The sequence below is a fragment of the Sceloporus undulatus genome, chromosome 1, assembly GCF_019175285.1.
Source record: "Sceloporus undulatus isolate JIND9_A2432 ecotype Alabama chromosome 1, SceUnd_v1.1, whole genome shotgun sequence".
NCBI lineage: Eukaryota > Metazoa > Chordata > Lepidosauria > Squamata > Phrynosomatidae > Sceloporus > Sceloporus undulatus.
This window is the reverse complement of record NC_056522.1, coordinates 288,919,282-288,943,144: the sequence shown is the minus strand read 5'-3', so window position 1 is coordinate 288,943,144 and position 23,863 is coordinate 288,919,282. Positions and strand designations below refer to the sequence as shown.

The following is a 23,863-nucleotide window of genomic DNA, read 5'->3' as shown; positions in this document are numbered from 1 at the left end:
CCTTCCATTAGAAAAATGAATGATGTGTGCTGCTGCGCCGCCGCACCCAAGCCGCATTATAATGGTGGCACTTAGTCTGGACCCCCCCCCCCTTCCTAAAATCCTAGCTATGTCCCTGGGCCAGTCTTTTAGAATCACTTAACGTAGAGGATATCAGTTCATGTCATTATGAATTCTATTGCTCGGTTAACAACATGAATAAAAATATGATAGATAGGATGAAGAAAGTGAAGTATGGGTTGGTTCATACATGCAAATTAATCACTTGATGAGCATACAGGGTTGGCAACATATGCATCAATGAAGTACTGCACTATAATTTTTTTTTAAAAAAAATAGAAAGAACTCTAGTATCATTTTGCATCAAATAGAATGTTTTCCCAACATGTCAGTCCATATCTATGAGTCACTACTGATATGGGGACTCTATTAATTGGTGTGCATTTGTCAACCAGTTTGCACACCACTTTTACTTCCCCCAAAAAGTATTAAAAATGTGTGAGGAACAGCCCTTGCTTCTCACACATTATCCAAAACCATGTGTATCAACAGGCATAGGATTAGTGCTTATATATATTAAACTGTTACAAATCAGTCTTTGATACATATAAAAACAAACAAAGCTACTAATATCAGTTTTTAAAACCAAAGCAGTTTTCATAATACTAAGCTGTAGGATGTGATGAAGCCAGATCATCCATTGGAATTGTATCATATGGTTTTTCTTTGCTGTTCTGGGCTGCTGTCTCTTTGGCCATTGTAAGATTGTAGTATGACATATCATATGGTTCAGGTGTACTGTCTAGTCGCAGAACTGCAAGATATGTTTGTTGATAGTTATTTGTAGTCTGAAATAAATATTCCTTCAAATACAAATTAAAGACAGTTTCACATGGTTAGCTTTTTCTCAAAGCACCTCTAAATATATTGTATATTATATAGCTATATGTGGGTATGGATGTGGATGTGGAACTAAATATAATTATATATCAAGTTTCATACACAAATGCAAATGAGTGGATAAGCCCATTTCTGGGGGGGAATCAAACAAAAATAATTAATAATAATAATAATTCCATTTTGAATTCATCCATGAGTCCATGAATGAATTTATTACGGCACATGGCCAGCACCAAAATATAGCAAAATTACAAAACATGTAATAAAGCATCCAAAAGTCTAGAGTAGCTCAAGTTCAGTAAACCTGATTCTTCTGTTAAATGATTAACAGTACAATCCTAGCTTTGTCTACACATGTATGTAATGGGGCATACACCCAGATAAATAGGTATATATAATATTGGTATGAGTTACAAAAAATATGCCTTTTTTTCTAAAACTGAACTTTCCATGGATAAGTGAGATCAAATGTGAGCTCACAGTGCCAAAATAATTCATTGTATATTTCTTTTCCCCTTCTATAACTCTTTTCTCCAAGTACTTCTCAGCCATGATCAGGTTCATATTGTCATTTGATTCTGACAGAGGGCATTTGGCAAATCAAATGAGAAATAAATTTTTCCATTCTTATAGACTCTGAGGGTCAATTCTATTTGAACTGAAAGGATTTAGGAAGAAGAAAAATAATCATTATAAGTTACTAAGGGCCAAAATGATTCCCAAAATTTCTATTTAAATTTATTGGCTACTTTTAATGTTTAGTAAGACATGTGGTCACTGACAGATTTTCAAAGTCAAGGAAATTTAATATCCATTTGCAATTCAAAGAAGATATTTCCTTCTGGATTCCAAGAAAACATCTTCTTTGAATTGCAAATGGACATTAAATTTTCTTGACTTCAAAAATCTACCAGTGACCACAGGGCCAAAGGGGGAGGGCAGATAGCCCTCTCTACCATCTGAACTAAGACCAGAAACAGAAAATGCAGGCCTACGACTAACATCTTCAATTTCTTTCTCCTATTTGGCTGATGAAGAAGCCACCGTGACTTTGAAAGCTTGCAACATGTAATTGTGCATTTTGGTTGATCCAATGAAGGTATCATTGTTTGGATGTTATTGGATTTGCTATATGGCCAGCAACATAGCTACCCCTAGATGTTTGGTTTTTTTAAAATGTCATATATAGTTAGGCCCTACCCAAAGTAAAATAACCTTTGTCTGTGCCTGAGTATAAACTAAAGTGTTGATGAGTATCTCTGTTAGAGTGTTTTGCGCAGTCCGTGATGTCACTTCCCATGACTCAGCACTGGTGGGAAAATGCCTTGTCATCATGGCTGACAGTGACCCTTTGTTGTCCAGTCGCTATTTAATACCACATTGTTCATTTTCTCAGGACTCTATATCCCAACAGTATAAACTAAAGTGTTGATGGGTATCTCTTTGTTTGCTTTTATAGTTTCTTCTTGGCTTAATTGTCCCTGGAACCATTTGTAACTGAATTATATGGCCATTTTTTTTTCTGTTAGAAATTTCAATTTCTGCTCCACAATAGATAAATTTAGTTCTGGAATTTTGTGGGTTTGTACCCATTAAAGTCCTCATTTTGCTGCTTTACTGCAGCTAATAATTGCATAGGCTATAAAACAATATATCCCCAGTATGTTAAGTAGCACAGTGTGTCTGGAATTCAAAATAATAATGCAACACTAGTCCATTTACTGCAGCTATTGTGTAAATAATGGAAGATTCTTAACAACTCAGTTCAGTAAATAATCTTCAGAGATTTGCTCTGAAGCATTATTAGAAAATATTTTTGGAGAGTGTTTTATGGGTGCATTTTTTTCTATGAAGTAAAGAAAATTAAGATCAAGGTAACAACATATTTTTCGGCATGGAGTTTCCATTTACTTCATGATTTTGTGAAGTAACACTTATATTTGTATGCCTCTAATAATGGAAATCGATTCTACTAAATTTATACTTTACTTTCCTGTTTGCACAAATGGCATTGCAATTTGACCAAAGAAAAAATTTAATACATATATTATGTCAAACACCCAATCAATCAAGCTTAACTTCAAATAGCAATAAACCATTTTTTCTTGTTCAGACTATGTATAAAGTTGCAATGCTTAAATCAGTCATTAATTGGTGGTGACATGCATCACAAAGGTCTGCAGAATGTCCTATCATTTTATTTGTTATTGTTTTTTACCCATTCACTCTTTGAAGCTTTCTGTGTGTCTTTGAAAAAGTGGATGTGAAACAACAGTAAAAACATGTATGGAAATTGTTTCCCTCTTTGTACCCCTAGACTTTCCTTACAACTTCCTAAACTGTCAGTAACTCAACTAAAAGGACCACAAGGGTGTACCTTCCTTTCATATCCACTCAAAGCCAAGAACAGCCCCATCTTCCTCCTGTGAATTGCTTCCTTCCTCCTCTCCCTTTGCTACTGGTAAGCCACAATGTAGCAGCAACACCATCTCCTCCCCTGGGCTTGAAACTTGGTGGGGTGGGAAGGAGACATGGAACTGCATGGAGCATTACACTCATCCTGTTTGATTCAAGATCTCAACTGATCTATAACTGAAAATATAAAAAATAGTTGGGCATCGTGAGGCCCTCCAGTTGTTGTTCAGCTGCAACTCTCAGTAACCATAGCCAGCATAGACAATTGTGAGTAATGTTTACAGCTGTAGATCAACAATATCATAGGATGAATGATCCCTAACCTTGCTATAATGATTTAGTTCATATCATTATTTCATTACCTGGATCACTCCTTGTATCATCATAAAGTCTCTGATGTCCAAAAGATTCAGTTTTCCTCTTCCCACACATAAAGTACCCAACTAGGCCAATCAATGCTGATCCTAGTGCTGCTCCTACAATTGCACCAAAAACAACTGCTCCATGACTGTGGTTTTCTGTAAAAACAAAAAGCAAAATGTATGGTGAACAATTATGTAACTCTTGTAAGTATGTGGGTCAGCACAAATAGAGGTAATGTGGCTCATGTTCTGAATTGTGCAGAGCCTCATGAAAACATGCAAGAGGTTCTCCCCTTCATAAACCCATTTTCCACACAGAAGCAGTCTCAGGGGGAAGTAGGGTTGCTGTGCTGCCCCTCCTTGTCTCTGTGTTAATTTACATTAAGTATCTTCTCCAGAAGGAATGAAAAGTTTTATATGTATAACCAACAATATGCAAACCAGGCCACATACTACAGATACAAACTGAATACAATGGCAATATGAAGAGATATATGGTACACCAGTCCAATCCTAAACCTACTGAAATGAATAAGTGACTGCCACAGTTTTTGTCCATTTTCCTTTGAATGGATGGGCTGAAAAGCCAATATGTTATTTTCATTCCATTAAAGTATTATTTTATTTGGAACATTGTTCACATTACTAACCAATTTTTCAATATATCATCATGGTAAAGCTGAGCAGATTATGATGATCTTGGGAAAGAAGCCATATGAACTATAGTACTTTTTTTCCTACAATATGAACAGCTCAGCTTCCAAAAACCAGTTCCCAATTTTCAAGTTTCCTGCTTTAAAAAAAAAAAAAATCAAATAAGATGCATGTGTGAAATTTCTGTGATCTGTGAATACACTATAGTTATGAGCTGATATTATTGTGGAAGTACGAGGTAAATACATACAGGAAAGTCCAGTTACCTTTTTGGTGTTCTCTTGCTTCTGCAGAACTGTCGCTAAAATTAGAATGCAGACTGGTAGTTTGTGAAGTTAACCATAGCTCTGCTGTAATACTGTTACTCTTGGTTGTCAGCATTGTAACTGAAGCATTCAGAAGATTGTTAGTGGGGTGAACTGTTGTGTAATCCATCTGAGTTTTGTTAGAAGACACCATGGAGGTAAAATTGGCATTATAGGTTGCTGTGCTGTAATTATTTGATCTTGTTTCTGATGATGTCACATAAACAGTAGTTTCAGCACTTTTAGAGATTGTTGTTGACAAGTAATTGCTATTTGTGGGCATGCCTGATGGAACTGATGTACTATTGATACTTATAGCAGAGTGATTGTCACCTTCTTTAGTAAAATTCAGGTTGTGCGTATTTTGTGATAACAACATGTTAAGAGAAGATGTTGGATTTATGCCACTGTTTTGAGTGCTGCTTTCCATCCCTGTAGTTTTTCTTATGCTGTCACTTATGTCTGTTGGTGATGTAACAGTTACAGGAGTTATACCAGATGTAACGGTAAATGTAGATGGATTCATAGTGGTGCTGTTTGAGTTGTTTATAGAGAATGTGGAAATATTTGCCTTGACACTGTTATTTCTGGTCCACTGGAGGCTAGCCAGCAGCAAAGTAAACATCAGTCCTTTGGAGACCATCATTTTTGTAAATCTCATTGTTGATTTGAAGAGCCTGGAGGGAAATAATATTTTAATTTTAATTTTAGAATAGATTATTTTCAAAGATCACAAGAATTTATTGTTTTAAGGATGGAAATAATACATTCACAAATATGTTTTCAGTTAGTATACTGGTGCCTTGTTTATGGCCAAGGAGTGTCTTGTGAGCCAAGAAGTAGGTTTCCCGTGTGTCTTCTGATACATAGACAATCAGAATATTGGCTGGCATGCTAGTACAATCTCCTATGAAAAGATTTGGTTACATCCATTTCACTTATATCCAAGTACCTGATTGCCATATTTGTTCATGTTATTTAGATCAGGACACGTCTGCCCATGTGTGTTTCATCCTTTTCTATATGCATTATTTTGATTATGGCTTAAGAGTTCTTAGGCTACTAGCAATCTGAGGGATCTGTCCTATTACACATCAAGGTTCAGGAGAATGGACAGCCATGCCTTGTGGCTAAGAACTGAAGTAGAATATGTTAGGCCCAAAACTACAACACCCTTGATTTTGATCTAATCCCAATTTAATAGGCTCAGTATGAGTCTCACACCATCACTAGTTTAGTGTAGATATGTGTAGCTCATAGACTGAATGAAGGAGACTCTATCATTTCAGGCTGCTCTTCCCCCACTGCGATTGGACATTTACCACCCAAAGTATATAAACAACATAAGGCACAGCCTGTTTGTATTCCCTCTGTTAGGAAAGGGGAATATGGTTACCACCTCGCTTTTGATACTCCCAGTGAACTGATGCAACCAGTGGCCATATGAGCAATACGTCCACCAAGAGCTTGCCATCCACAGAGTTGAGCATCTGTAATTGGCTCCATCTCATTCACCCCAATGGTGCTGTGTGCACATTGCTACATCACCATTAAAACAATGGGACTTGAGTCTCACAGTTTTTGGCATCTCCAGGGGGTCCAGAATGGAACCCCTGCAGATACAAAGGGCCAACTGTACTAGTACTTGGTTTGTTTTTTGATAAACTGAAGTCTCTCCTTTCAAATACCACACTCATCTATTGTAATAGCTTTTTCTCACAACTTTGCTAAAAAGAACATTTTTCTTTCCTTTTTTCATGATAGCAGGGCAGTTTGCTCTTAGAGACAACCCTAATGCTTCTCAGTATTTGGGGGCTAGATGGAGAGCAGCCTATAAGAATGTATTTTCTAAATCTCTCACTTTTTTCATGGTATATCATCAGAAATTGTTTTCTGTCAGGCTGATTCCATTATTTTGTGCTTTCTGATAGCTGAGGGAGTGGGGGTGGAGGAAAAGAACAAATGTGCCAGTCACTTTTAAGATGGCATAGCTGCCTAAAGGAAGTGCAGATAGTAAGGTTTGCTGACAGACTGCAGGACCTTTTTTCAATATTTGAGAATGTTTGGAGAAGGAGGTAGGAAGCAAATCAACAAATAAGGGATCCATTCACATGCAAAATGGTGTGATTATTGCTTCATTTAGTTTCTGCATTTAATGAAAGCCTTTCCTCATTTTGTGACCTTGTGGGAATTTTAATCAGACAAGGGTGGTTTCTTCCAAGAGGCAGATTAATGACACTCCATTTTTCAGCATTATGGGGAGAGTGCACAGGTTTTTTAAAGTGAAAAATTATGTCATATATTCTGGTTTTTTTCATTGCAAGTATCTTTATAGCCATTAAACAAGAAATGCCATTATATATTAATAACAGCTAATCAACCTGATATTAGGTCTGATGTTGTTTGGCACACAACTATTTACATAAATTATGTTGAATTCAGTGGGTACAAAAAGAGGCATATGGCATATTCACTAGAAATAAAATAGAAAAAGGAGAGAGATTGCCAATACTTATTAAAGTATTGGCAATCCATATCTACTATACAGCCTCCCATAGTGCAAAATACGGTAAAGGCAAGAGGTCTCTCATGTCTTTCTCCTCCTTTGGGTGAACCACCAAAATTCCAGTAACAGCCTGCTGCTTTCTAGCTGTGACCAATTAGCCATTTCTTTCCTGGGAAGACTTCCAAGCTTCTGTGTTGCTCAAGCCACAAGATTGTACAAGCAGCATGATCAACTAGCTTCTGGCCTCCATAAATCCTAAAATGTGGGAACCCAGTTTTCCAAAGGTGGCCCAATAATAATAATAATAATATAATAATAATAATATAATAATATTAGAATTGTATATTATTATTATTATTATTATTATTTATTTATTTATTTCTAGCCCACCCAATCACGAAGAATCCGGGCGGGTTACAACGGTAAAATACATCACATTACAATGGAGTTAAAAAAAATCAAACCCTAGACCTACCACCCTCCCCCCCCCCATTCCCAGTACTAAAACAGAATTAAACAGTAATAGTATAAAAACTTTAAAACCATTAAAAACATTAAAGACATTTTAAAAAAGGCAGAAACATAGGCGGGGAAGAATAGACAGATGAGGGGACAAATATCTCTATATCTAGGGAGGGTAACTAAGTTGGAAAGGCCTGCCGGAAGAGATCCGTCTTGAGTGTTTTCTTAAAAGCTGTCAGAGTGGAGTTATGATGAATCTCCTCCGGCAGGTCGTTCCATAGTCTTGGAGCAGTAGTAGAAAAGGCCCTCTGGGAGACTGATGTTAGCGTGGATCTTTTTGGCTGTAGTAGATTTCTTCCCGAGGACCTTAGTGTGCGGGACGGACAATAGGGAAGAAGGCGTTCCCTCAAGTACTCTGGGCCCAAGCCATGTAGGGCTTTAAAGGTAATCACCAACACCTTGTACTTTGCCTGGAAACTAATAGGCAGCCAGTGCAGGGACTTCAAGACCGGTGTTATATGGTCATTCCTAGAAGTTCCAGTGATCAATCTGGCTGCCATATTTTGTACCAAATGAAGTTTCCAAACTTGGCACAAGGGTAGCCCCAAGTAGAGCGCATGACAGAAGTCCAATCGAGAGGTTACCAGTGCATGTATTACTGGTTCCAGGTCCCTCGGCTCCAAGAAGGGACACAGTTGGCATATCAGACAAAGCTGATAGCAGGCGCTCTTGACTGTCGCATCCACCTGAGCAGTCAGTTGGAGTGACAAGTCAAGGAGGACCCCCAAGCTGCGGACAAAATCCTTCAGGACAAGTGTGACCCCATCCAGAACTGGCTGACATAACTCAATTCTTGTATTCGGGGTTCCTATAGCACAGGGGTAGGCAACCTTTTTGAGCCGGGGGCCGGGTTGCTGTCCCTCAGACAACTGGGGGCCAAAGCCAAAAAATAAATAATTAAATAATTTTTATAAAATTAATTAAATAAATAAACCGGGACAAATGTAGGACAAAATTTTCAAATGGAGGACACTTTTTAAAAAAAAAAAATGGAGGACACGCAAAAAAATTTGCTGATTTTTTAAAAATGTTAATATAAATGCATGTTTCGGAGGCTTCTATAGACAATTGCCCCCCTTGCCTGCTGCTTGCCCCTCCTTGCCCGCCTCCTCCTGATAGGCCAAAGGCCCCATGCCCTCACGCGAGGGGCCAAAGGCTCCGGCGGCAATTGGCAGCAGGACCGGGCTGGGGCCAGTCCCAAGGCCTTGCTGGGCCGCATCCGGCCCGCGGGCTGCAGGTTGCTTACCTATAGCAAGTACCTCCGTCTTACCTGGATTCAGCTTGAGTCGGTTTTCCCTCATCCAGTCCATTACCGCCCCAAGACAGGAATTCAGAGGAGAGATGCCATCCTTAGTCACTGCTTCAATCCGAGACATAGAGAAGTATATTTGGGTGTCATCAGCGTACTGATAACACCCCGCTCCATGTTTCCAAATGATCTCACCCAGTGGTTTCATGAAAATGTTAAACAGGATTGGGTACAGAATCGAGCCTTGAGGGACACCCGATTTGAGCTCCCTCTTGGCTGAACAACTGTCCCCAAGTGACACCATCTGGAACCTGCCCGAGAGGTAGGACCGGAACCACTGCAATGCAATGCCTCCAATACCCAACTCTCTCAGGCGTTCCAGAAGGATACCATGGTTGATGGTATTGAAGGCCGCTAAGAGGTCCAAGAGCACCAGCAGGGTCACACTTCCCCTGTCGATGCCCAGACAGAGATCATCAACTAAGGCGACCATGGCAGTCTCAACTCCGTATCCCGTCCTGAATCCAGTTTGAAATGGATCCAGAAAATCCGTTTCCTCCAAGACTGCTTAAGTGCTTCCTATAAGTGCTTACCAAAACCAAGTCACAGTGCCATCTTCCACACTAGCCTGAGAATGCAACCTGCATAAATAGTACCATCCCAGCCAATGCTCTCTCTGTGTTGTAGGAACTCAGTATAAGGTGGTAGTGGGGGAGTCCCAGACATCTTTTGTTCAATATGCCAGTCAGGTGAACTGGGCCAAAAAAACTTATTTGGTTTTGAGATAACCTGTCAAAACTTAGATTCAAACTAGAGAACAGGTACATGGGCAGATCAAAATGAGAAGAGACTTGGAAACTTATTGCATGTTTTATTAAACCGGCTTACCTCTTTCTGGTTTAAGGGTTAATTTGGGTGGTACCCTTCTCTTATCACACACTTTTTACCACCAAAATTGCCACCCAAATAAATCCCGGGGCCATCCCCATTTGCAGAGCTGCTCCTCCCGGCTCTTTTCGAATCTGGGAGGTTTCCGATTTAAGAAAATGGCAGACGGAGCAGACCCAGGCTGTATTCAGATGACAATTTAAACTGTAAAAAGCATGTGATAAGATCAGGGTGCCACCTGAATTAACCCTTAAACTGGATAGAGTTAAACCGGTTTAATAATACATGCGATAAATTCCTAATCCTGGGGTAGACTTTTAAACTCCATTGAGCCCTTCCCCGGTGCCCCTTGCAAACAATACACTTCGCCTCCTCATTTTTGTTAGGATGTGCAACTACAACCTCACACCCTCCACCATCCAAAGATGGGGGAAACAGAGGAGGTATCCTATATGATTCAGCCAAAATTAAGCAGATTGATTTCAAGTCCCATTGATTTCAAAGCAACCAGAAGCATGCATATGCTAAAAGGTAAGGCTATGCTGGAGATAAGGCTGGTAATTTCTCACTTCACCACATTCTGTAACTCATACCAAGCTGAAACCACTCAAAACATTCAAAAGGAGGTGCAAGATAGCCAGCAACCTGAACTTCCCTGCAATAGTGGAACCACTGTTGGCTGGTGGATTCCAAGTCAGGAGACTGGTGAGTTTGCTCTCTTTTAGAGTGATCTTTAAGGGAGCTGAACATTCTCCCTGAAGTATGTTCTGCTCCTTTAAGATTCAGATTATACCCTTGAACAGATTCACTGTCTGATTGTCATGTAAGCCCTCAGCCATCACTGAGCTGAAGAGAGAGAAGGAATTGCCAATTCTAACTACTCAGTGCTTTGAAATAAAATATATTAAAGAAAATGAAAGAAAGGATGAAAAATTCACTTTATTATAGCAATAGAATTTAGTTAAAAGAGGGTGCAGCAAGTGACACAGGATAAGTGGTTTCTTCTTCACATATATCACTGTGGAATTTGCTGCCATTGGGATATTATGATTGGAACCAACCTGGAAGGCTTTTAGAAAACTCATGAAAACTATCAGTGGCAACTACTAGTCACAATAGCTATTTGTTGCCTGCAGGATTTGTGTCCCTCTGTATCACAATTGCTGGGAAACTCAAGTAACAAAGTGAGACTTCATTCACATTCTGCTTCTGGGCTTTCCTTGGGTTTCTAGTTAGCTACTGTGTAAACAGAATGCTGGACCAAATAGGCTCTTAATCGCTTGTGGTCTCTGTGTTGGAAAAGAAACAGAAAGAAAGAAAGAGAGAGAGAGAGAGAGAAAGGAAGGGAGGGAGGGAGGGAGGGAGGGAGGGAGGGAGGAGATAAAGCTTGATATGAACTATGGGTTGGATGCAAGATCAGCTTTCTGTTCTCAGGAAGTATACTCTCATGATATTGGGTCCACGCTGAATGCATATATATGAAGAAATTGGGACTTACATTATGTTGAGGTGGGATGATGGTTTTCTACTTGTGGAGACACCCTCATTCAGATATTAGGTGTTGGGAGCTTGCTTGTCTTCTCAATGAGATTTCTAATCCCAATGGAACTGCACTTTCATTGATGTGTTTCTATGATCTGAAATATTTTTAATACACTATATCCCAGGCTATATCAACAAATGTGGCCAAGATAAGTGTACAGAAATATGTTTCCCTGCAAATATTTTGTCCACAATCAATCAAAGGAGACATCAAAGGAGAATTCAAAATTATACATTAGATATCTATTTTTGCTAGACAAAGGATGTATCCACACTGCAGAGTTAAAGCAGTTTGACACCACTTTAACTATCATGACTCTATCCTACAGTATCTTGAGATTTGTAGTTTGTAGTTTGCTGAAGTATTCAGCCTGGTCTGATTCATATGGATTTGGTGCCTTACCAAACTACAAATCCCAGGATTCTATAGTATTGAGTTATGACAGTTAAAATGGTGTCATACTGCTTTAATCCTGCTGCATAGATACACCCAGATATTTACCAATTATAATTTATCCTAAATATGGCTGCAGTTCTGGCTAACGCAAAACATTATTTGGCTGAATTTTTTACCCATTAAGTGCAATATTTAATATATAATTAATTGCTTATTTTGGGTTATAAATATATGAATGTACAAAAGCATTCATCATATTCTTTGACCACATTTTTTCAGGTATAATTGATTTTTATAAAACAACAGAAAGCACAAATAAATCATTAAGTGCACATTTAGCAAGATATTTCCTTTCCCCGCTTAGCCATGTTTGTTGTTTTCCTCTCTGACACTACCCACTTTTCTATCAATAGACATTTCATTACTGAACAAAGTGGGTTTTGTCATATTCTTTTTGTTGTTGTTTCACCTTGGCTGTAATTTGATACCCCCAGGAGAAATTACCAAAAGTTCACTTAACTCAAGCTTCCATTTACCAAGCAGAATAATAAAATTGCTGTACTCACAACACAAAAGTCTTTTTGTTTGTGAAATCCCTGACACTATAATTTTCCACTTGGAAAGTAGGGCACACAAAGCAGTTGAGTTTATTTTTAGTTGAGTGCTTCCAGAAATCCTTTCATGTATGATAAATAAGTGATACTTCTCTCCACCATAACATTTTGGAACATGCCCAAATGCATGCATGTGCTTTGTGACAAAGACTGAAAAGTAGTAATCCTATGATCTGGGACTCTTTCTTACTGCAAAATCACAGTACTGTCATTCCATTTTAACTGCCACAGAACACTGCTATAGAATCTTGGAGGGTTTTTTTTTAATCCAAGGAGACACTCTGGATTAAAATTCTAAATAAGCCTTCCGAAACTACAAACCCCAGGATTACATAGGATGTTGCTGCAGCAGTTCAAGTGAAACTGTGTAGTATAGAAGGGCTAGGATTTCCAGATTTCTGGGCCTGACCTTGAGTCCCAAGACCTGGACCCTCTTCTCCAGCAATCAGGGTGAGGTGAAAAATCTCAAGGCAAGAGCATTGCCTTGCAAATTACATACATCAGTGTGTTCTTTGCTCTCTGTTGCTACTTTGAAGCAATTACTCTAGCCAGTTCATGGTTCGAAGCAGAACCTGAACATCTCTCTTTGGTTGGACTACAACTCCCATCTGCTCTTGAAAGCAATGCTTGCTAAAAACAAAGCTGGGGGGAAAACTCAACGAATATCTTGGAAAACTTAATTTTCAACCAGAGAAATATTTTCACATTTGCTAGACTTAGGCTGCATCCACACTCAAGAAATAACCCGGTTTGTAACTCTTTTCTGGCCCAAGCCTGCTATGGAATTCTGGGAGCTGGAGTTTGTTGTGGGGCCCTGGTCACTTGTGCATAAATCCAAATGCTTGAAAAATATTCTCAATTAAAATTCCACCCTTGCAACCCAAAGCTAATATAAACATGAAGTGCCTTACAACAATTTCAGACTAGGGCCAAACTTGAGATATAAGCTCTATAGTGTGGAAAAACAAATCACTGAGTGTAGACACACTGAATGTGTCCTGATCAACATGCCCTTTTTTCCCTTGGTATGAATACAGAAAAAAATATTTAAAGAGCATCTAAAGCACTGGGAAGGGGTGGTCTCTATTACACTAAAACATATCCTTAAACCATATGTGAGTCAGAGTTTAAATCTTCAGGGCAGTCATTCTAATCATGCATCAGCATCACTTTCGGTTCTTGTGTGAGAAAGGGAGTGGTGGCGAGAGTCAGGGAAAGAGTCAAAATCTTCTATAAAACTTTGTTCTGGGAGTAGGAAATGTTGTGTTAAAAAACAACAGGTGCTCTTATGGGGCTCTGAATCATATTGCAGGCCATAGCATATCACTTGTAAAGGCTAAACTATTACAACAATATAAATGACACAAAAAGAATGCCATTATACTCCATAATTAGTTGTTGTTGTTGTTGTGTGTTTTGCCCCATGAATTTTTCCTTTCTTCATTATCCCTGTTCTTAGTCAAGAATTGTACATCTGTTCTTTCCTGAATACATGTGCAACTGGAAAAGGGCATATATTTGTATGTGCCTGTATACTGTATATTTCTATCTTCAATCTGTGCATGTGTAAATGCTAAAACCCTCACTTTATAAGATGCAGACAGTTTGATATATACTAAGCAAGATAAATATATGTATACCAGAATATCATCACTGGTGACAGTGATGATTTATATTGCATTGTATTGTATTGCTCTGTTTATACCCCCTCGTTTTTCTAAAGACAGGTGGCTTAAATATATAGTTAACATATGCTAGCATTAATCATTTTATGCAGTGCTGTTTTAAATCCATTTGAAGCATGTCTACTGCCACTCACAGCTTCTCACAGAAGATGGGGGAACATTTATGTACAAAACAGAATTTAAACTGAACGCATTTCATCAGTTCCTTAGAACTATGAAGCGATATGGCAGGTCTGTCCATTACCTGGTCAAGACAAATGTTCTCTCCCTCCCTTTGTTAAAAAAAACAATCCAAGATCTTGTAGCTACAGAGATATTTCACACAAAGTTTATACAGGTGAGATAGTTGAATAAAATAGAAAACCGCTTACCTTTTCCACTCTGCAGTAATATTTAGGAATGTGGTGAAATAAGTCTCCTTTTTATTGGAGTGCAATTAGTTTAGCCTGCTGAAAACTGTAAAAGGAAGTAATGTAAATGTATCAGCATTGTGGTGGTCAGGAATGCATGTAGAAACAAAATTAGGTGGAGCAGTATTTCTCTGGGTGTAACAGAGCACCTGAGAACCAGAATGACCAGCTTTTCATCTGTCATTGTGGAAACATACCATTAGAGACTTCATTGAATCTGCAGGTAATTCCATTGCTCCTGGAAATAAATAGTTCTTTCGGGGGGGAGGGGGAGGGGGAGGATGTTTAAAATTAACAGAACTTATTTTAGGGAAGGACTGAAATGAACTGAAATGAAAATACTTATTACAATATGCATTCCAAGTCAAAATTGTGTCAGATGAGAATGAAAACAACTTCTTGTTTTGTATCATCTTTCTTTTTATAAACAAATAAATAAATCAGTGAAAGTAACTCCAAAATATATGCTGTAAGGGTTGTTATCGTTTTAGCCAATCTTTGTTGTTGTGTGCCTTGAAATCATTTCTGATTTATGGAGACTCTTTTACCCCAAATGGAGAATTGTTGGTGGTTGGAGAAAGCTCTAAGGCAAATGAACTGAGTACTTACAATTTGGTAGGTCTCACATTTCTCGACTTTGAAATGATGGTTTTCAGCCCACAGATCATGATTAAGAACTATCTTAAGCCCCAGCCCTCCTCTGGATTCTCGGCTTTATTTGGGTGTGGGCATGGGTACAAATAAGGGACGTGGTGGCTCAGCAGTTAAGATGCTGACTCTGACAGTTGCAAGATTGGCAGTTCGAGACCCAAGCACTGCATGATGGAATGAGCTCTCATCACTAGTCCCAACTTCTGCCAATCTAGCAGTTTGAAAGCATGTAAAAGTGCAAGTAGATAAATACGTACGACATCAGTGGGAAAGTAACAGTGTTCTGTGCAGTCATGCTGGCCACATGATCACAGAGTGTCTTAAACAATGCTGGTTCTTTGGCTTAGTAAAGGAGATGAGTCCACCCCTACAGTCTGATACAACTAGACATTCACATCAAAGCAAAAACCTTTACCTTTTCCTTTATGGATACAAATATAGCCATTCTGAATTTTTCATTCAGCTTCATCATCTGGGAACTAAAGTCTACAATGTGATCCAAGCAAGAAATGGTGAAATGGTCATAGTATTGGACTTAAAGTGTAGAGAAGCAAGTTCAAATTCCAGCTCAGATATGAAAGTCAATGAGGGCCTGTTAACACTAAACAGTTATAATGCTATATTCCACTTTAGCTGATATGCTTGCATCCTGTGGAATCCTGGAATTGGCACTTTAGGGAGGAGCCCTTTTAATTCTTGACCAAAAATCTCATGTCCCTCACTAGACTACAAACCACAGGATTCCATAGGATGTTGTCATGGCAGCTGAAGTGGAATATAACACTATATTGTTGTAATATGAATGGGCCCTATGTGATCTGGGGCAGTTGCTCTCTCTCAATCAAACATGGCTGTCACAGCTATTGGGATGATAAAAAAGGGGGAAGAGAACAACATATACTGGCTTGACCTTGTCAAGTATATTCATTATATGCAACAAACCATCAAAAACATTATAACTCTCTACAACACATGGCTCATGAATGCTTAATTACAGGTTAGAAAATTATGCATTTCAGTCCCAAAATGTTAACAGAACATAGGGTGACTACCACACCCACTGACTTAATGTGACCAGTCAGTTGATCTTACATAAGCACTGAACTAATAATTATATTAAAAGTCAATTAACTTAAATTGTTGTTGTGTGCCTTCAAGTCATTTCCAACATATGGCAGCCCTATCAGAGAGTTTTCTTGGCATTTTTCTTGGGGGAGGGGTGCCACTCCCATCCTCTGAGCTGAGAAAGTGTAACTTGCCAAAGGTCACTCAATGGGTTTACATGGCTGATCTGCAATCTGAACCCTGATCCAAAGTCAAGTCCAACACTCAAGCCACTATACCATAATGGCTCTTAACTGAAATTAGGGGCCCTTAATATGTATTTCTTATCTGACTGTTTCTTTTCAATGTTTACTGACTGATTTTGTTCCAAAACCCCATAAAAATCAAACTTTAGACAGAAAATGAGATTTAATGTGTCATGGTTTAATATGAGTGCTCAATGGATCAACTGAAATAATTTGTCCTAAATGGAAACACTCTTTTGATAAAAGCTTTGGTTCTGTAATTAATTCATTATTATTAATGCCAACTAGAAGAGACTAACTGAACCAAGGCAACTAAAATAAATGCTGGGTCAACTAGTTCCACTTGATATAGTAGGTCAATTCTAATGGGAAATAGTCATTATATTTAGACCTTGAGTCATCTAAAAAGAAATGAAAGTACACACCAGACAAAATTGTGACTAATTAGCTATCATGAATACAAAACAGTTAACTAGACTGCATCTGCACTGCATAAATAATCCAGTTTGACACCATTTAAACTGTCATGACTCAATACTATGGGATTCTGGGAAGTGTAGTTTGGAATTATTTCAGAACTCTCTAAGGTTAAATGTCTCACAAAACTACAATTCCCATAATTCCATAGCCTTTAGTCATGGCAGTTAAAGTGGTGCCAAACTGGATTTTTTCTGCAGTGTGGATCCAGTTTCAGTCCTAAGCCTTTTGTATTAATGATCACTACTTAGTCACAATTTTGACACCATTGCCACAGTCATAACTCACTTCCCTCAACCTACTTGGCTAGGCAGAACTTTATGGGGAGAAGGGCCATTCTACCAACAATCACAGCATGGTTGAATAATGTTGCCATCAGGTTTTGGGGGGTTGGGCCAAAAGAAATAGTTAAGCATGAGGTGATACAGGATTCCAGCCATTTCCTTCAATTGTGGATTCTTATTTAGTTAGAGCAGCACTAGCAATGCAGAAGGTGGAGGTACAGCAAGAAATGAAGAGAACACAAAATAACAGCAGAAAAACTAAAGTAGGGGGAGGGGGGCTCCAAACAAAAATCTTAAGACTAGGAACAACAGCCTCTGGCATTTCTTAGTTGAAAGCCAGTTTCTGAGTTTCTCATTTAAATCTGAGAGCTAGAGAATTGAAGGGTCTAATTCTACTAAATCATGCTTTGAGATCTTTCAAGTCATTTGCATTTCCAATCCAAAAAAATTGCTATCATTTAAACATCACAGATGTTGTTGTATTGCTGGACACTATAAAGGTTTGCATTACAAAAAATCTCTCAAAGTATCAATAAACCTGTGAGAAGGGGATGTTTCATTCTTTTTTCCTTAGTTTTCACCTTTGGCGCTGTGCATTAATCTGGGCACATCTCTGTGCTACAGTTGAAATGCAAACATGTTCCATAACATCTGTATCCAGTAATGGGGTGCTGCTATTTGTTTACTAGTGAGTTGTTTTTACTTGAGAACCTTACAAAATTGAACTTTTGAAGTAATAAATCAACAAAGGATGCTGATGTTAACACACAATGAATGCTTATACATTAACAGCCACAGTGTTCTTAGAGTTTTGGAAAAGACGAAGAGCAGTGTTAACCTATGATTGGGATCTCATAGACTGGGAAGATGAAGAGGTAAGTTTCATAAAACATGATTTACGATAGCAATTTTAATATCCGCATCCATTTAGTTTTAAGATTGCTGCAGTATCTGATGGCTTGTTTGGATTATTAGTGCTTTGCATGACAGCTGAGATCAGTTTGATGACATTGGTACCTAATCATTTGAACACGTCTGCATTTAGACTTCTCAGCTATGACAATAACTGGAAAGCATAGAAACTTCCATTGTTATGACAAGTTGTATAAGTGTATTAGCCCACAGTCCTTAGATCTTAGAAGTGTACTTTTAAGCATAATGAATAAACAGGTTTGTGAAGAAAGAAGCTGCACTGAAATCAATGGCCTAAAGCCAATGACAGGCTGGCATTGTTGTTCTGGAGCAATTAAATGTTTTCCTGTCCTGTCCTGTCCTGTCCTCTGAAGACATTTTCATCACTGAAGGCAATTTCCCAATCTTCCAAAGAACATTTTGGGAATGAGGAAGGGGAGATTGAGGAAGGGATGGACACTAGTTCTTCAGGAGACTACCTCTGGATTCTGCTGATGGAAGCAGTTTCATCAACGTGGTTGTATCTGATTGGATTTAGGCCACTGGGATCTAATTCCACACAGAAGAGTTAGCACTGGGATGATGGTATATTGGATTCATAGATATCATATTTCTTTTGGGGGTTTCTTTATAATTCTAAATGTTATTCTGATTTTCTCCCTTGAAAGGGGCTCAGGGTGAGTATAACGAAATCCTGCAAATGCAAAAAACTAAACAAAAGTATAACAAAAGTTAAAACACAATTTAAACACACCTGTAAAAAGAGAATACAGGACTCAACTGATTAAAACATCCCCTCCATAGTTAGCAGGGTTAATTTTCAAAGGCCCTCCTGAACAGAACGTTATTTGTGAGCCAGCAGGGAGTTAGCAGGAAGGGGATAAGCTTGATATCTCTTGGCAACATTTATGTGTAATTTTTCTAGAATATTTATCAACTGTGATAACGCTGACTAGTGAGCATAGAAGAAGTTGGTGGTTTCAACCAGGAAAATTAGTGGCTTCATGGTATCCATGCCACAAATGCCTTTTAGTCCAGTTAATTTATGTACAAATGAATGTTTGGAAGGAGGTGATCAGAATAATAATAAATAAAATAAAATAAAAATTTTATTTGTATTTTCCCGCCTCTCCCTATGGATCGAGGCGGGATTACAGCCAGTGTCAGTTCACAATACATCACAATTACAAATAGATAAAATCAGCTCATATAATAACACATCTCTTAAAATCACATAAATCACAATACAATTTTAAAAAGAGAATGTCCTGAGGTAGCTATATATTTGGGGTGATTTCCTCTACAGAGGGTCAGGAGGGTATGCTTGCTGGAAGAGATAGGTTTTCAGCACCTTCTTAAAGGCGTCCAGGGTGGAAATGAGGCGAATCTCTTCCGGGAGGTTATTCCAATATGTAGGGGCCATGGCTGTGAACGCTCTTTGTTGAGTAGCTGTTAATCTCACTCTGGGGTGTTCAAGTAGGAGCTTTCCAGTTGTTCTGAGGGTGTGGAGCGGATTGTGTAGGGAGAGGCGTTCCCTCAAGTAACTCGGGCCCAAGCCATGTAGAGCTTTAAAGGTAATGGCCAACACTTTGTATTGGGCTCGGAAGCTAATTGGCAGCCAGTGTAAGGATTTTAATACTGGTGTAATGTGGTCCGATCTGGGTGTTCCTGTGACCAACCTGGCTGCAGCATTTTGAACTAGCTGAACTAGAAGGGCAGCCTTGACCCTCGCACATTCAGTTACCATGTGAACTGAGCCCAACTGTGTGTGTACACTTTAATATGTGCAGACTCCTCCATGTAGAAATGGAAAATTTTCCTTTTTTCATAAACTAGAATCTAGTTGCTAAATCATGGACACAGCATAAGGGCATTTGGTTATACATCTGCAGAAGCCAACAAGGTAGCACACAGGAAAGTGCGGAAGTCAGGGATAAGGCTATTGTCTGTGATTCAGTGATTTACAGAAATGGCTGGTGTTTTCCATGATCCAAATCACACTGCAGAAATAATCCAATTTGAGACTGGTTTAAGTGTCCAAGCTCAGTGTTGGGCATGGTATCAGATCTCTCTGACAGAGAAGGTTAAATGTCTCACAAAACTACAGTTCCCAGAATTCCGTAGCATTGAGCCAAGGCAGTTAAAGTGGTCTCAAACTGGATTATTTCTGCAGTGTCTTTTGGACTCATGTCAGTGGTGCAGTCAATTCATTTCAAATTTTAAGGGCATTATCCAAGGTACTGAACTAGAATGGATCTAATGCTTAAAAATGTAGGCCAGAACCCTGTTGGGGACTTGCATCTTCATATGTGAATTTATGTCTGTGGGAATTAGAACAGAGCAGTTCCATAACATCTGTATCCAGTAATGGGGTGCTGCTATTTTACTATGTAGGGGAGCCAGTGATGTAACCAATGTACAATGGGACCAATGCATAATGGAGCCAATGTTCATTGGACTCATTGTTCTGCAGTCCTATTGTGCATAGGAACACTGTTTAGGGAGTGCCAGTGTGGATTGGTAGTGCCTGATGCTCATCAAGACACGCTTCCCAATGTCCCATTATCCATCTTTGCAATTTGCTAATAGGATTTCTTAGCATCTCTTTTATGTCACTAAGTATTGTTTTCATTGTACAATGAAAGTTGTTTCTGAATTATGGTGACACTAAAATGATGCTATCATTGGGTTTTCATGGCAAGGATTGTTCAGAGGAGTTTTGTCATTGACTATCCCTGAGGCTGAGATCATGTGGCTTGCCCAGTGGGTTTCATGAGCTGGTAATCCAATCGTGATGTCCAGAGTCACAGTCCAAACTGCTGGAGCTCATTGGCTTATGTATACATAATGTTATATAACATATACCATGATAGAAGATTCTGGCCAGCATTTTTACCTGGAACTATAAAAAAAGAAGTAGAAATGTTGTCAGTGCTATTCAATTGGTTAACCAATTTTCAAATTCATTTTTAAAAAAAAAAAACATGCCTTTTTATCTTCAGTCCCAATGTAGTTTAGTATTTTTTTTTCCCACTACTTTTCAGTCGCCTCAAATGTAAACTGCAATAAATATTTGTCATTTCAGGAAGAGCTTCGCCCACAGTTTGAAGCCAAATATTCCCAAGTCGAGCGTGTAAATCCTATAACAGGAAAGCCTGAACCTTTTCAACCCTTCCCTGATAAGCTCAGCCGACTGATGGTGTCTGTATCAGGAATATTCTTCATGGTAAAGTCTCTGAAATCCTTTTGCAAAGGAAGTATGTTCTAGAGACAGTTAATGGTATAGCAGACTAAAATAAGAGAACTGGCTCACCGTAAGGCCTAGGCAATAATGACCATAAATCATATGTCTATTGTCATCCTATAACTCCCCAGTGGATTACACCAGCTTGTTGCTGGTGAAAAATTCATTTTTGACCAAATATTTACCATAGAGGTGTTGAGGGATATGTGGGCAAATCTGAGTTAGCTTAAACTATTTCAGGAAATTTTTCACCCAATGTTTTGGAAGAGGTCTGAAGGCTTTCAGGGGGGTCTCCTGAGAACTATAAAAAGGGGTGAACTGACGGTTTTCATACCACACTCAACAGCTGAAATAAACAAGTCTGTGATGCTTTCAGATCTGTGCTGTATTTTATTCAGATATTGATTGTTTGTGAGGTGTCTTTTTTCCAAATAAACACATTGAGTTTTATCTGTCTTTAGATTTCATTAGTACTCACTGCAGTCTTTGCAGTTGTTGTCTACCGCCTTGTGGCTATGGAGCAGTTTGCCTCTTTCCAGTGGTATTTCATTAAAAAGTATTGGCAGTTTGCAACATCTGGCACTGGAGTCTGTATCAACTTTATGATCATCATGTCACTGAATGTTGTAAGTTCTTGATCTTTATTCATTCTGAAGTGCAATATAAAATATGTATTAAAATAAATAACTGGTATACTCTCTTTGCTTGTAGCAACTCAAGGCATCCCATATTACTCTACTAAGCCACTGTTTCTTTATCCTTTGAAAGATTTTCTTTCAAAAGGCTCTCTAGGCAACTTTTTTTTCTCTACCATCATGCCACCATTATATTATTATAAAGGAGTAAAACAGAGTTGTGTATTATATCAACATGCACCTTTATGCCTGTGTGTATTTGCTGCACTGGAGAAATGAATACCTGAAGTGTTTCCCTTACCATTATTCATTTTATTTGTAATCTCATATCTGGATCATGGCAAGCACAGACAGGTTTGTAAGGAAAACAAAGCTCTTGCAAGTAAGCAGACACTCCAGGAAATGAATATCTAGTTTAAAGCTGGTTGTTCCATAAGGCAAAAATACAGGACAGAGCAATGTGCACAGATCTTAATTTCATTGTTTTATATTATCCTGGGCTGACAAATTTAAAACTAGAAATTCTGGCCTAACCATATTTTTTAAAAACCTTTCAAATAACTGTCATAGTCGGTATCTTAAATTAATTGCTAAGCACCTTAACAGTATTTGAAATTTTATTTTATAGCATATCTGGTTAAGTCAGTGGTTCTCAAAAACTAGTATTTTCATATTTTGGACAACATGTTCCAGAAGCTCCAGCCAGCCTGGGAAGTAGTCAGGGGTTCTGGGAGCTGAAGTGCAAAACATCTGGAGGGTTAGGGATGTAAATCTTTGTAAATAATTTAGCCATTGTTCTCCATGCTGCAAGAAAGTTTTTGAAAACTGTGCAGTTTTGGGGGGCTATTGGCTGTCCAGGATTTATTCTATAAAAAGAAAGTGTAAAAATCCATATGTGGGGTTTTGTGTATAAAACAGCATTATCTGTGAAGTAATCTTGTTCCTTGCACAGAAAATCATGGCTTTGATGCAGGAAACTTATTTTTGTGCCATTTTCTGCAGTATGGAGCACCAAGGTTGAGAATCATTGGACTAAGCAAACTAAAATTAGCTGTTATTCTATCCCATAGACAAGAATGTAGCTCAACTTGCCCACAAGCAGTTTTTCCCATTTGTTTCACTCGAAATGTTCACTACTAACAAATGGGAGTGTGGTCTATACCTAGAGGGCTAGGCTTTTCCTTTCAAAGCAAAAATGGACAGAAGAATTTTAATTTAATATAAAATCTCTGAACATTCTCTGAAGATGCAGCCACAGATGCTAGCGAAATGTCAGAAATCAACTCTTCTAGAACAAGGCCACAGAGCCCAAAAAACCCACAAAAAACTATGGATGCTGGCCATGAAAGTTCGATTTCACAATATAAAATCTCTTGCAAAAGTATTTGATCTACAAATACTTTTACAGACTGATAGAACAATCCTATGTATATCATCATGGAAGAAGTCTCATAGCAAAGAAAAACAAATTAAGTTCAGTGCAGCCACAACGTATATACAAGCAGCTCTCCATATCCATGGATCCTGCATCCATGGATACAACCATCCCTAGCATGAAAATATTGTTGATTTTTTTCCAAAAAAACAAATATTGATTTTGCCATTTCATATAAGGAACATTATTTTATCACCCCATTGTATATAGTGGAATTTGAGCATCCAGAGATTTTGGTATTCCTAGAACCAAACCTCAATGGGTATCAAGAACCCACTGTAATACATTCCTGGTTATTCCTTTTTATTTACCTCCATAAGGAGAATTAGAAGTGGAGATGTATTTTAATATAACCCCTGAAGTTCAAAGTGGAGGAGGGGGGACAACTGGATGGTCATTATATTATTCTTATAACGTTTGATCAGTTCATTACTGCAGTTACAGGTTCATAATCTAGAGTTAGAGA

The 23,863-nt window shown here is 38.4% G+C and overlaps 2 protein-coding genes across 3 annotated transcripts in view; one reads left to right on the top strand and one right to left on the bottom strand.

The window, feature by feature from the left end:
• The window catches only part of ANO3 (anoctamin 3), a 228,400-nt gene that overhangs the window by 183,401 nt on the left and 21,136 nt on the right, over positions 1-23,863 (top strand). For both annotated transcript variants that reach the window (XM_042446466.1, XM_042446467.1), the window contains 3 exons: positions 17,964-18,046; positions 21,169-21,309; positions 21,789-21,953. In XM_042446466.1, coding sequence (XP_042302400.1) covers positions 17,964-18,046; positions 21,169-21,309; positions 21,789-21,953 — 389 coding nt within the window. The remainder of the gene's footprint in view (positions 1-17,963; positions 18,047-21,168; positions 21,310-21,788; positions 21,954-23,863) is intronic.
• On the bottom strand, positions 497-14,495 carry MUC15 (mucin 15, cell surface associated). The gene is made up of 4 exons (XM_042446468.1): positions 14,411-14,495; positions 4,598-5,313; positions 3,678-3,833; positions 497-814 (listed from the first exon to the last, which is right to left on the bottom strand). The coding sequence occupies exons 2-4, from the start codon at positions 5,295-5,297 to the stop codon at positions 666-668; spliced, it is 1,005 nt and encodes a 334-aa protein (XP_042302402.1). The 5' UTR covers positions 5,298-5,313; positions 14,411-14,495; the 3' UTR covers positions 497-665.